Source organism: Podarcis gaigeae (genome assembly GCF_964106915.1).
Source record: "Podarcis gaigeae genome assembly, chromosome: 2".
Classification (NCBI taxonomy): Eukaryota; Metazoa; Chordata; class Lepidosauria; order Squamata; family Lacertidae; genus Podarcis; species Podarcis gaigeae.
In genome coordinates this window covers 69,257,812-69,272,796 of record NC_139679.1, presented here as the reverse complement: position 1 = coordinate 69,272,796, position 14,985 = coordinate 69,257,812, and the positions used below count along the sequence as shown (strand labels likewise).

At 45.2% G+C, this 14,985-nt stretch overlaps 1 protein-coding gene across 4 annotated transcripts in view; it reads left to right on the top strand.

Annotated features, from left to right (window-relative positions):
• RNF44 (ring finger protein 44) overlaps positions 1-14,985 on the top strand; it is a 59,010-nt gene that overhangs the window by 28,172 nt on the left and 15,853 nt on the right. For all 4 annotated transcript variants that reach the window (XR_014561121.1, XM_083726299.1, XM_083726298.1 and 1 more), the window contains 3 exons: positions 11,220-11,401; positions 12,437-12,653; positions 14,782-14,949. Coding sequence is in view for 3 of the 4 variants with exons in the window: in XM_083726299.1 (XP_083582425.1) it covers positions 11,295-11,401; positions 12,437-12,653; positions 14,782-14,949 (492 nt within the window). In the remaining variant the exon portion in view is untranslated. The remainder of the gene's footprint in view (positions 1-11,219; positions 11,402-12,436; positions 12,654-14,781; positions 14,950-14,985) is intronic.

Below are 14,985 nucleotides of genomic sequence, written 5' to 3'. Positions count from 1 at the left end.
GCATGGACATTGTCAGAGAGGGAGGCATGGACATTGTGATGGAGAGTGCAGAAGAAGACCTTGTTTCCATACAAACTAGTGTTCGTGTATCTGACCCATTGGGTGATCCCAAATTTTGGGAAGGCAAAAAGTAAGAAGAGGCACTTCCTGTGGTAACCAGGACCCAAACCATTTTGTGCTTTGGAGGCAAAACCAGTGCCTTGAATTGCATCTAGAAACAAGGTAGTAGTGCGGTTGCTTCAAAAGAAGTGTAATTCTGACTACTTTTAGACAATAATTGGTCACTGGCGTTATTAGACTGAGGTATGAAAAGGTCTTTTGCTCAAGCATAAACCCTCTACAGGTAAACCAGGAAACCTCTATTTAAACAGAGTGACATTCAACTAAGCAGTGGGACTCTCCCCCCCCCCCCCCAAAAAAAAAAAATCAGATCTCAAAGACCCGGGGAAATCACCATAACTGGGTTTAGGGATCACAGGAAGGAAGAGAAGGGGGGGAAATCCCACTGTGTGAGTGGACTTCATTCCCCTTGTATATACCCCACTTAGCATTATGTTGAATTCCACTCACAGGTTTGGGGTTTTTTTTACCTAGACTGGTAAACTGGTTGCGAGCTTCAGAAGAAGCCAAGATATTAAGGCACCTTCAAACCATGTTTTAATATCCTGGCTTATTTCTTAGTGAACAACCATCATTTCCCAATTTGGAGGAAAGAAGAAAGCATGGTTGATTGAAGACTTCCACTTGGTTTGCTCATGTGGCAAAGTGTATGCCTGGGCAAAAGGCACAATTGTATCTTGGCTTATTATTTGAACATGGCCAACATGTGCCTCAGTTTCCATTCCAAAAAGCTGGTCTGGAAAGGTACCATGGTTGATTGGATCCAAAGCCGGGTTGTATGAAAAGCTGGTCTGGAAAGGTACCATGGTTGATTGGATCCAAAGCAGGGTTGTATGAAAACTTTTAAGTTGATGCTCAAGTTTTCAAGGTAATGTGGAATTTGCCCTGGAAGGATGAATAGGACACATAACTGCTGCTGCTCCCGTGCTCTTTCTACAACCTCTTTCTACAACCGTTTGTGAGCTGAACATGGCCATGCATGTTTCAGCTGCTGCACTTCCTATCTCTGCCCCAAAATTGGAGCTGTGCGCCTTTGATGGTACAGTGTGACGACTAACTGTATTGTGGTGTTGCAAGGGCATTTATGTGTAGTTCTCTTCACTTTTCAGCTCCCTTGTTAAGAGCATGATTGTGATCTCAGGTTTGTTTGTTTTTAGCAAATAATATTTCTTTCTCTGATTGTTCAGCCCTGTGGTTGTTGACTGCTGTCCTAGAGACAGCACAGATCTGTGTAGGATGCACCCCCCCCCAAAAAAAGCATGTTCTTATTCAATAAGTCAAGAAGACAACAGGTGGCTGCAGACAGATGGCTAGGACAACGCTGATCAGCAAGACAGGCCATCATCTCCATATGCTGCTTGTCTTGCTTGTGTGTTCCAGCTGAACCAGAAGGTCTAGGTTGGATAACTGGGCGAACTTTTATAGCCTCTGTCTTTCAGACAAGTGGTCATTTTAAATCACTTTCCCCAAATCTATTATAACTGCATTGGCCTCCTTGAGTTTAGTGCGTTTTTACAGAGTATTCATGTGGGACCTTTAACATCACAAACTCTCAGCTATAATGCTGTAATCTGTTCCAGGCAGGTACTGAAAAGGTTGGTACCTTTGTTTTTCCACTGGCATGTATGAGATGTTGGCCTGAGCTTGCTGCAACACTTGAGTATTGTCCTGTTTTTGTAATGCTGTGCAGACATAGCAATTGCTATGAGATAGCTGTCCTGAGCATTAGTGGAATGAAAAATCTGATCCACAAGAGGTGGGCATTAAGAGGGGCATTCCAAGCTTTCTGCTGCCTATTAGAGTCCCTGTCCCCAGCAGAATAATTATAGAAGAGCACCTTCAGCAGCAGCAGAATAATTATAGAAGAGCACCTTCCTCTGAATACTAGTTGCAAGTGGGGAGAGCACTGTTGCACAGTCTCTGCTTGAGGACTTCCATAGACATCTGGCCGGCCACTGGGAGAACAGAATGTTGGGCTAGATGGGTGTTTGACCTCATCCAAAAGGGATCGTCTTATGTTCTTAACCAACAGAGGTAAGATTGGGGTCTAATTGATCAGTAATAGAATAACAGATCCATAGTTTTATGAAGTTGGGGCACCTGAGTCAGAGGTAGGGGTGTGTGTGTGTGTCAAAATAAAATAAAATAAATAAAATCCTTCCAGTAGCATCTTAGAGACCAGCTAAGTTAGTTATTGGTATGAGCTTTCATGTGCATGCACACTTCTTCAGATATGTAGGATAAGTGGATTGTAGAGGGTTTTTAATTCTAAGACCGTTAGGTATAATGTCCAGGTTCTTGCATTTAGTCAGAAAGAAGATGTCAGTCTGTACCTGTTCAAGTTTCTTGGTGAGGTTGATGGACTTCCATTTCATGCGGCTCAATGTGGTGCTTTCCATAGTTCTAGTTACAGGTAGGTAGCCGTGTTGGTCTGCCGTAGTCAAAACAAAACAAAATAAGAAATTTTTAAAAAATAATTTAAAAAATCCTTCCAGTAGCACCTTAGACACCAACTAAGTTAGTTATTGGTATGAGCTTTTGTGTGCATGCACACTTCTTAAGAAGTGTGTGTGAAAGAATGCCTGCCCTGGTTGCCATTTCTCTGTGTGTGTGTTGTAGTGGGGGCTGCAATATAACTTGGCTTTGAGAGACCAGTAGTGTTATGAGGGGAGCTCCTTTAGAGAAATCTTCATATCCTGCAGAAGGTAGTGAGCAATGAACATGGATGTTTATATGTGGGAGAATTGGGGGGAGAGAGGTGGAAATTCATGGATGTGTTTATGGTGGAGGTGGGGAGCCTCGGGCCTCCAAGCCTTTCTCTTTGGCCCTTGAGACTCTCCCAAGGCCTCACCTTCTCCTCTGCCCCATTCTGCACTCTCCTTGAGGGCTTTTGCCTGGCTGGAATGTGTTCCTGAGCAGCTGTGATGAGGCCACTTGCTCACCTGGACGGAAGATGAAGAGGTGTGGTGTAGACTTTTGCCTGGCTGGATGTGCACAAAAGTTGCTCTGCTTGCTTTTGCCTTTGCTTCCCACCCCACAAACATTCTGCCCCCCCCCCGAAGGTCACAAACAAAGGAATGCAACCTTAGGTCTGAAAAAGGTTCCCAGCCCCTGTTCTCTGGTGAAATGTCATATATTTATTTTTCTGAATTTATACACCATGCTTCCTACACTGTAATAACCCCATTTGCTTGTGGAAGGGTGTTGCTTGGCATGTTGTGACTGATTTCAGCAGCAGTCTAACTACAGTGGGTAGAGGACCTGTGGTGCCAGAAACCTTCAAACTAATCATGCATGATCCAGGAAGCTATATTATTGTGTACAAGAGATATCCACAAGGAGAGTTTAAAGAGCTGTTGGCTTGTGGGATGGGTTGAAGTGGGTGTCTCTGCTTTTAAGGTACTCCTTGTTTTTTTTCTGAGATGTGTGAGCCAACTGTCTCCTGCATTCCTGTTTTTTTCTTCAACAAATGTCAAGGAGAGGTCCTTCTCTCTGAAGCTAGATGGGCAGTAGCACCTTCAGCTTATTCTATGTGTTCTTCTAGAGACTTGCCATCCTCCTGACTGCTGGGTTGGCCAATATGCTACCCTCCATATGTTGTTGGATTTCAGGTCCCATCATCCTTGACACAGCCATGTTGGTTGGAACTGGTGGGAGCTGCAGTCCAACAGCAACTGGTAGGCAATTGTTGACTATCTCTTTTTCCAGAGAGGATGATGGTGATTTCTGTTGCTATCTCTTGAAGGCTTTGAAAATCATTCTTGAGTGAGATCTGTGAGTGGCTCTGTCCCCTGTGGTGTGAGCCTCTGGGGGTGAATCATGCTTCTCATGTGGGCATTGTTGTTGGGGCAGATGGTGATGCTCACATAGCCTTGCATAATTAGTGGGATGTATGTATGATTAATATATAGGGATGCTATGCTAAAGGCTGTTGGCATGAGATTTTTGAACAAGACGCAGATGATCCTCATTATTTAAGATAGGTGGGGGCTGTCTTTTCCTTAAAATATGTGCAGATTGCTTTTTTAAAAAATCTATAAACCAAGTGCTCTGTAACACATAGGAGGTTTATACCATTCCACTTTTTACAGATGTAAAATAAAGGAAGCAGAATTATTATTGTGATTATTATTTTTGTTATTTTGGGGCAGTGTCTTTGTCTTAATCCGTAAATTGCTAACATGGTGCCCTCCAAGGTTGTGCATCCATCATGCATGACCATTGGCTATGTTGGCTGGGGATGCTGGGAGTTTTAGTCCAGTAACATCTGGGTGGCACAACTTTGGCTACCCTTGCTTTATGCCAGTACTTATGCACTAGGACATACTTCCTCTTGTGCACTCTCAAATCCCTGTGATTGGGGGGGGGGGGGATCAACTAAGATATTTAAAGTCCTCTTCTTCTGGTGCAAACGTTTTGCTCGGCAGTTTACAACATTTGAAATTGCTGTTTAATAAAAGCAATATTAAAAAAGAATAAATCAAGGAGACGGGAACAGCCGTTGTATTATCTGCCACACACAACAAAGACCTGGCAGAGTAAAACTGTCTTACGTAACTGAGGAAAAACAGCAAGGGAACTAATGGGAACCAAGTTTGATTGGCTTAGCTTAGATCCATCCCTGTGCAGAACATTTGTGTCTCTCAGATACACCAATACACATTCATCTGTCCTTCTGAAATGACTGCTTGGGATTACCCTCACGCCATTTGCATGCCATACTCAGGCTACTTTCAGTACTTCTGTTGCATTACATGTTATCTGCTCCTCATTATGGCTTTTTAAAATTCATCATTTCCTTTTTATATTAATAAATAGCAACATTAAGAAGTTATTTTAAGGGGGAGGAGCAAGGGAGTGGGCCACCCATGGTTCACAGGGCAAGGTGTTTGTTCTATAATCTTAAGTGCACCTACAAAAAGGGCCTTTCATCCCCCTCTAACATGCTTCTAGCCTAGATGGGACACAGAGAAGGGAATGGGCAAAATGATATGGAAAGAGGAGTTCCTAAGGTATCCCTAGACCTAAGCATTTAGAGCTTTAAAGGTAATCACCAACACTTTGAATTATGCCTAGAAGCGTATTGCTAAGGTGTGCAGCCATGTAAATGATGCCATGGACATAGAACAGGATAGCTCATAGAATCATAGCATTGGAAGGGACCTCAACGATCATCTGGTCTAACCTCCGGCAATGCAGGAATATGCAGCTGTCCCTTATGGGGATCAAACCTGCAACCTTGGCATTGTCAGCAGCACACCCAAACCAACTGAGCTACCTGAGCACCCACTGACATCCTTGCAGGTGCATTTTGGACCAGCTGGAGTTTCCAGAGACTTCAAAGGTAGCCCCATGTAGGATGCGTTGCAGTAATCCGACCTGGATCTAATGAAGGCATGTGAAGACTTGTATCAAAATATGCAGACATTTTAAGTGAGTTTTCTCTTAACTTAGTTAAGTGTGTGATATATGATGTCTCCTGCTGCACACTGCTTAGATGCTACTGCATTAACTAGTATATATAAATTATTTTAATAAGTAATCTCTTTCTGTGGCCAGGTCTTCCCTCAGCAATGGGCATGGCTGGCACACCAACCTCAGCTGGCTATAGGTACTCTTTGTCACCTGATCAGCTAGGCAGAAAGCAGAGCCCAGGAGCATGGGGCCATAGTTTGGTGGTAGAGCTCATGCTTTGCATGGAATATCCCTTGGGTGTTCGGTCCCTGGCACCTCTAGTTAAATCGATCAGGTAACTAGTGATGGGAGACACCTCCCTCTGCTTGGAGACCTTAGAAAACCGTGGCCAGTTAGAGTAGACCGTACTGGAGTCAATGGACAAATAGCCTGGACTTTTTGTAAGACAGTTCAGATTTTGCATGTAGAAAGAAACTGGGGATTGGCATCATTGCCTTTTCAGTCATGGAAAGCCTGTTGGATACTGTGGTCAAGGCACTTTGCTGCCAACATATAATAGCGGCCGAACTGGAGGTCCACTCACAACCTCAAGTGTGTGACAGGTTTGTTATTCAGTCTACAGCATTGCACTGTAAATCCTGCCTATACGACTTCATTTATCTTTTATAAACACTTCCTGTGATGCTCCCTTCAGAATCATGGACTGAAGAGTGGCAATATTATGATGATGATGATGATGATGTTGTTGTTGTTGTTGCTGCTGCTGCTGCTATTAGTTTGTTAAATTTCTTAAGATGTCCTTCGCAATAAGGTCCCAGCACAGGTTACAACACATAAAAATACAATACACTTCAATCAGAAATAAATAATAATAATAATAATAATAATAATAATAATAATAATAAACCATGCATAACCCCAAAACAATAATTCCACAAAACACGTCTCAGAGAGGGACACCGCAGTCAATTCATTATAAAATCAATTCATCAGTTCATTAAAGAAGCAGGAAGATTCTAGCATCAACACTGGTAAGAGTTCCATAAGAAGAAAAGAAAGAAAATAGCTTTACCACAGCATGTGTTGTGGTCTGAAAAGCAATTTGCAGCTAGCTGATTTAGATGGGTGGGGTGGGGAATCTATGACCTAAGGGCCACAGTTTTTTTCACCAGGGTTTTTAACAATATATAGCACAAACAGACAAACACAAATACAGAAATTTAAAACTAGTGGTACAAGTTAATGAATATTCATATATTTCTACTTCCCTTTGCCATCTAAACAAAACCAGAGCATTTGTAGCTAGTGGTAGTCCATATGGTATCTTGAAAACAGGAACTAGTGCCCTAGGCCCTTTTTGTGGCATCATGTGCCTTTCCCCTTGGCCTAACTCAGTGTGACTGGCAAGGAGGGGGAAAGGGTGCCCCACTCACTTGAACCAACAGCAGATGACCCCCTGAGAGACTAATGCCCTCAACAGGGAAAGATTTTCCACCAGTGGGCATATTCTGAAAGCTGCAAGACCAGGGTTGAAGAAGTTGGACCATAAACTTAGTCACTGCCAAGGTAAATAAAGGATTACAGTGTTTGGGAGACATTTTTGAACAAAAAGAGCCAGGGGGGAAATACAGATACACAATTCTCACAAATTCAAATGCACTTTGGGAGCCTGCAGTGTGCTGCAGCCCAGCCAACACTCACTTAGCATTAGTTTATTAAACAATAAAACCAGGTGCTTAACAAGTTGTCCGTATTTATCACTGAACAGGGCTGGCCCTCTCTTCTGTCTCTCCCCCCACCCTCCATCCATGCAGTAGGCAGTAGGAGTTTTTCTGGCTAAAAAAGGGGGTTAATAGTGAAGAAATGTTAAGAAAATGATGAAGATTCCGCCCCCCTTTTTAATTAGAAAATTTTATTTACAAACAAACACATAGACACAAAACAAAATTCATATTACACTAGCACCCTAGCTTACAAACATTAAAACACCCTTGTGACTTCCCTCCACTGTCCCTCACCCTCCTATGAAGATTGTTTTTGCTAGGCAAATAAAAACTCTGGCCGTGTGAAGCCATGGCCAGGGACACTTGAGAAATGTTTTCATTTTCATCTGACTCTTAGGTGTGTGTTTGCAAATAAAGTTGATTAGCAAGCATCATAGGGAGATGATCAGCAGGGGGTTTGGGGCTGCAGACCCATTGGAAGAGCTTGCTTTTTATAACATCCATATGCTTGGTAAACCTTGGGCGTGGAGGTTTCTATGGCGATCAGGACTGGAAGGAAAGTACAGTTCAGCGTTTGCATATATATGTATGCATATATTCAGCAAATGAGTGTAGTGACCCCCGGTATGGGCACGGAGCTCTGAATTTCGGGACCTGGCTGGGGCCATGCCTGCACTCATTAAGGAGATGATGAGGTTGCTGAGCTCAAATTGCCGAAGATTAGGGGACACTGGAAGATTGAGGGCACTGACAGCAGCACTGAAAGATTGAGGGCACCGACTTGCTCCATATGCTGATCAGAAATGACTCTGAGGGATGCAGTGGCACTACGTTGCTCAGCTGGGAGAAGGTCTGTGAGGATGTGGCAGGCTTGTGGGGGTGGGGGGACAAGGCTTTTTACCTTTCATTCCCAGTGGAAGTATGGGATCAGAACGACTGCAACCAGGCTGTAGAGTCAAATCAAACTAGATTTTTTTCTGATAAGACTAATATAACCTGCCTTCCTGGGTAATATGGTGGCTACATTCAGTGTTAGGGGAATAGTCCAGTCCACTGCATCCACAATGCTGGGAGCCGGTGTCTGCCATTATCACTTTGCCTTACGTTTTTCTTCACCTTGCCTACCTTGTAGCTGGGTTTGAGTCTATATATGTGTGTGTATTTGGCAAAGGGACTTTCTCCTGAAGCTTAGACTAGGGTAACCCTATTGCTGTTTTTCAAATTGCTGCCCTGTGTGACTTCCTAATCCTAGTGTTTTGTTGATGCTTATTTTAATTGCATATCTCTCCAAGGAGCTTAAGGCAGCATGTATGGCTCTTCCCTTTTATCTTTGCAAACAACCTTGTGAGGTAGGTTAGGTTGAGAGATTGTGGCTGGCTTAAGGACACCCAGTGAGAGGAAGGGGAGGCGGACCTGGATCTCCCCAGTCCTTGTCCAAAACTCTGTGACCACTGTGCCACTTTGGCTCATTTCTCAGGCCTGTTTGCAGTTGTGTGGGTTCAGTCAGTGTCATCTGTGGGGGGTTTTCTGGCAAATTTCGTCCTCCCCATGCCTTTGGGGTACTGTTGACTCCTGCTACCATTTGTGGTACTGTTAAGGGAAGGGAGTGATTTGTCTATTACATGAAAATCGACAACATATAGATCTGCTGGTGCAGCCATAGGCAAACTCGGCCCTCCAGATGCTTTGGGACTACAACTCCCATCATCCCTGACCACTGGTCCTGTTAGCTAGGGGTGATGGGAGTTGTAGTCCCAAAATATCTGGAAGGCCGATTTTGCCTATGCCTGCGCTCGTGCAAGGATTTCCACATGTGCAACAGAACTTCTCCCACCCCGTGTCCTCTCCAAATCTATTGCAGGGTTAGTGGAAGCCCCATAACATATTTAGGGGAATGTGTAGAGAAGAGAGGGAGAAGTTCCGTGGCACAAGTGGAAATACATGGGCTAGCAGATCTACTTACTTAGATGTTGCCCACAGTCTTTTCATCTGTTATTTCCTCCACAAAATGGACAGAATAGGTTCTGAATTAAGTATAAAAAACATTGAACATCATTTTTGAGTTTACTTTTATCCCTAGAGTGAGTGTTTTGGGGTTGTTGTTTTTTGGCCTTCTCAGTCATTCCAGTTAGGGGTAGAATTAATCCCCAAAGCCATAAAAATTAAAGCATAGATTGCTCCCTAAATTAAGGAGTGAGTGTCCTGCAACACCCACATTTAAGGAATACCTGGAATAAGGAGTTGTCGGAGACTAGCTGACTTCCACACGCCCCATACTTTTGGAGTGTGTTTGTCCCTACCTGATGGCACAGAACTAAACTGCACCAGGCTGTTGGCCTGTACAGCTGGTAGTAATGTGACCCTAAAACCTGATACTGCTCGAAATTCCTTCGGCAGCATTCTAGTAGAATTTTATTTTATTATTTTATTATTTTTAGTGGTCTTCAAAGGCAGCCCCATGTAAAAGTGTGTGACAGCAATCCAATATCAATGGGTACTACTAGTGTATGCTTGACTTTGGACTGCTGAAGCGGAGCAGAATCACTTATGGCCAGAGCCACTACATGGACCATCCAGGATCAAAACTGAGGCCTGGAGCACTCTCAAACAGTGAAGCTGATTTTTAAAGGGGAGTTCAGCCCTGTCCAGATCAAGCCCCAGGACCACTAGGCTTCCTTGTCCTGGCTGTGTTTCACCTTGTTTGCCCACATCCAGCCTTTCAGTGGCTTCTGCAAAACAGGTTTGGTTCCCCGCTGTCCATAGTTCTGGCTGCTGTGTTCCATGGGAATGAATAAAATAACAAGGATACTGTAAGGGAACAGAACTCTGCCCAGCGACATGTTCTTTCTCTGAAGAGGCTTGGGGCTGCTCACACAGCCCGTGGTGCTCAGTGCTCAAGACACCTTGGTATTACCCTGTCCACCCATGCCAAGGCCTGGACCCCATAGAAAAGCACCACAGCTGTGTTTTAATTCCGGGGATTTGTTACAAAGTCATCTGTTTGCAGAAGCATTGCAGTTGGGGGCATCTCCTTGCTCTGTTTGGGTCATTTGCCAGCTGTGTGCTTAATAGGACGTGCAGCCTTTCCGCTAATGGTGATGAAATTGATGCCGTTGATGAGATGGGGGCAGGAAAGTATAAAGCTTGTGCCGAGGAGCAGTTCCCATGGGGGGGGGGGTTGGTCTTTTATCACAGCTACTTTATGCGCACACCGCTCTGTCATCAGAGCCTTTGAGCTCTGCTCTGTCTTGCCCCCTCTTCCCACCTTTGGGAACAGGCTCGGCTGTGAGCGGTGTGGTTTTCTGAGATTGCTTCCGCCATTAGACAACCAAGCATAGATTGGCACTTGGTTGGCAATAGTGGCCTGTGCTCATTGGGGGGGGGAGCAACACTTCTCCATATTAACCCTCCCCCCTCAAAATATGCCATACATTTGCATGCCTCTCGGTCAGCGTCCGATTCACAAAACATTCTCTCCTGGAAGAGGCGTGTCTGCGTGTGGTGTAGTGGTGAGAGCGTTTGAACTTGGTGCTTCAAAGCCAAAAGGCAAATCCGCCACATGCCCACTCAGCCACAAAGCTCACTGGTCAGTGTGTCTCAGCCTAGCTTGCTTCACAGAGCTGTGGTGGGGATTAAGGGAGACCCTCTGCTGCCCTGGAGGCAGGGGTAAAATACGATACATGGAGAGATACTGGTAGAGGCTGGTGGAAGTGGTCTGAGCAGAGGAAGTAGACATTCGGAGAGAGCACCTCATGTGCATTGTGGGAGGAGATGTAATTAGGGAAGAGGCCTGATCTGTGGCTGAATGCATGGAGCATTTTCCCCACCACTTGCCAATGTGCTGTAGCCTCCTAGCGTTGGCACGACTGATCCGGAGACTGCTGTCATGAACTGAAATTGCTTGACGCCTCTCCTTGCTTCCAAGCTCCGGCTCACTGGCTGTTTCTCGACTTTCTACAGATCCCAAATAACCGGGGTGCTGTCGTGTTTGGAGTCTGAGATCCAGCACCCCCTCCTGCCTTGCCAACGTCCCCAATGCGACCATGGGAACTGGCAGTGAATAGGCGGCCTCCTTCTGTCCCCTTTGACCAGCGACGATTCTCAGGGGGAAGCTGTGACAGCCCAGCACACCTCAGGAGAAGGTACGACTCTTCCTCTCTTTCACTGTGCAGATCGCCTGGAGGTTTCTTAGGGCAAGCGCTGGAAAAGCCGGAGTCTCCCTGTATGTAAGCGGATAGCGAAAGTGGTCCCCTGTAATTTCCAAAAGGTTCCTTATGCAATTCTGAAAGCAAAAGTGCAACCCATATTAATGTAAGCCAACATTTTCTGGAGTATATTTGCTTTACCCACCAGCTCCCATCTTCCTCTCATATGAAGTTAAATGAGAAGAAAACCTTGCACTGTCCATCTGGTGTTATCCCGTTGACATACTGCCTGAGCAAACTTAAAGCTTTGCTCTCATCCAGAGTCCTGGTAGCCATTGTGTTGCAATGCACATCCAGGATGCAGGTGCAGAAGGAAAGACTTGGGGTGACCAGGATTACCAGCGGAAAGGTGTTGAGCATCAGTTGAAAGGCCTCCAGAGCAAACCTGTGTTTTAATGATTTTAGGATTAATTTACTTTCCTTATACTAAGCTAGCTTTGCTCCAGATGCTGGGAACCTGCCATGTTTAGGAGGCTCTTTGAAATGTGACACTTTAACCTATTCTCATCTCCCCCAATATTTCTGATCTCCAACTCCCATCCGGCTCAGCCACTCTGGACATTATCCGGAGGACCACCGGTTCCCCAGCCCTGCCTGAGACACTGGGAAGAACAGATTCACTTTGTATGCTGAAGGGTTTGGTTAAACCAGAGTCCTGGAAAGAATGCAGCAATGATAATAAAATAAAATATATTTAGATTCTATCTTATCTCTTAGCTTTCCGCTCATAGGAACCCACTCAAAGGCTTTGTTCCGTGTTATGTCTCTGTATTCAGTGTTATGACTGAACTTGTGTCCTAGTTTTTTGCTGCACCAACAGTTGCTCCCTTGTGTTGCTGTTCTGGCCTAACCCTGATATAAAAAAAACATACAATAAAATGGGTGAATTTGTAGCTGAGAGCTCAGCACAGATAATTGGCTGGCCCCTGGGGTCACCCCTCTATATTTCTCTCCCCACAACTGGCTCCACAGCCCTTCTTCCCGGCACCACTGGGGCCGACGCGAGCGACCTCTGCAAACTCTCCTAGCCCAGGATGAGAACTACTTGCACCCGGCTTTTTTCCAGCAGCCACACACCCCTGTAGATGAGCACCCGGCGTACGTTCTGGCCAATACGCCGCCACGAATGCTTCACCCGGCTGCACACCCACCCCACCAGCATCCATTCATGGTGGATCTCCATGAGCAGGTAAGGATGGTGCCTGGGGAGGGGGGTGTAGATGGCTCAGAACTCTGCAGATTCCAAAGGCTGGAATCTTGTCCCACCAATGGAGAAACTGTGGCTGGGATTTGCCTAGATCCCAAGCTGACCAAGACCAGCAGACCTGGTCAGGGCAAGCACATCTGCCCCCTTCACTTTTCTGCCACTGAAGTGGAAGGCTATTCTGTGTTGGATATATACTCCGTTTTTGTCAATGGAGATGGGCACAGCTGTATCCAGCCCAGTAGAGTGCCTGGCAGCGGGTGCCCACTCCCAACAAGATTCAGCAAAAAACTGGCATCTTCCTTGCTAGCCTGAGCACAGAGAAACAGCATCTTTCTGCATCAAGGTACCTCACCTGTGGCCTCCCATGTGTTGGTGGCCTACAGCTTCCATCAACCTTGGCCAGTGCTGGCTGGGACTGATGAGAGTTTGGAGGGCTACAGCTTAGCTACTCCTGCTCTCCATGTTGCTCTCCACCAGAACTTCCATTTCCTGACTGACAAAGCAACCAAACCCAAGGACATGAACATTCTGCCATATTGAAGTTTGATTTTGTAGCATGTGCTGCTTTTGGCTGTAAGAACCAAAACAGGTTGGGCTGCTGTGTCTAGCAAATACAGAGTTCAAGTCCCTGCAATGGGGTTCCTGCAGACTTCCACAGGCCATTTGCTGGGGGCGGGGGACACAATAGCACTGTTCTCCCTTCCATTCTATCTATATCTAACATATATCTGAAAACCACCCATCACAAGCAAAATAGGAGGGCTAAGGATCGAACACCCCAATTGGGACCCTTTTCAGCTGGGGGAACAACGTGATGACACATCTTCTAGTGAAAGAAGGAAGGAGGCCTTCAGGTGCACAGACTGAACCCAATGCTTTTTCAAATAACAAATCCTTCTCCACATCGCACTGTGCAATATAAAAATAAAATAAAATTACATTGCTAACCATCTGCAAAATAAAATGAAAATAAAACTCAGGATATCGTTTTCATCAAAGGCAATAAACTAACAGTAGATCTGTCCCCTGGTGTGAGGGTTATGTCTCAGTTTGGGAGCTTGCACAACCTTTTGGGAGACCAGAGGGTCAAAAATGCCAGTTTTCTGTGCATGTCGCATATCCCAAAATGAGGGACTTGGAAACAGGAGAAGTGAACCACTTAGGATAAGTCGTAAACAGAATGTATATATTTCAAGGCACAAAATAGTAATTGATGAAATACAATTGAAAGTATGTGGACGGGCATTCAAGATCTAACTATTTCTTAAAAGAATCCCAGGAGGATTCCAGACGCTTGATGGGTAGTTGGGTCACTAGATTCACCTCAGGAAATTTTCACCGAGAGTCAGTTTGAATGCCGAGCTTTAGAAATTCATATATTGTACAGAGTCCTGCAGCTTCCCAGTAGGAGATGAAATGAGCTAGTCATAGGTTCAAATATTAATTCTGTGACCTACAGAAAGTTTTGCCCTCACGCCCCGAGAGCCATAATGGGAAAGCTTCTTCAAGGGAGAAGCTGCAAATGTCTGTCAGCTGCAGTGCTGGTTCCTAGAGGAAGCTGAATACTATATAACTCATCCTTGATCTCCAGAACTTACACATAGCAGCCTGGGAAGTGTTCTTTCAGAGAGCGTGTCATCCCAACTCTTAAATTCTTGGACTTGCTTGTACAGTAAGCCCACAATTTCTGTTGGGGTTATGTTACAGTGATCATGCCTAAAGCCAAAATTGCATATGGTCAAAATACATTGGGTTCAATGGCGAGTGGGATTGCCAAAACCATTTTTCTCACAACTCTGCCTCCATTTCAATTTTTATTTTATTTTTTTGCCACGTGTGTAGAGCTGAATGTGCATAAGTTAAATGTGCATAAGTTGTGGGCTTGCTGTAGATTTGGAACGCTAATCTTATGAATTGTATTTCATCAATTTCTGTTTTGTGGTTATCTGAATCTTGTATCATTCTTTGGCATGCTTTAGCCATGGACTCTTGGGTGGTGGTGGCGGTGTTGGTGGCAGTGGCAGGCGAGGGGTTATCTAAGGCAGATTGAACATCCCCATGTGAGGAGGTGTGACTTTTGATTCTGCCGCTGCTTCTCTCTTTCCTCCAGGTGCATCAGGGAGCCATCCCTCTCTCCTACACGGTGACCACAGTAACCACACAAGGCTTCCCCATTCACACCGGCCAGCACATCCCAGGTTGCAGTGCGCAGCAGCTCCCAGCATGCTCAGTGATGTTCAGCGGACAGCACTACCCACTCTGCTGCCTCCCACCCCCCGTGAGTCTCTTGGTATGGGGAGAGAGCAGCGAAGGT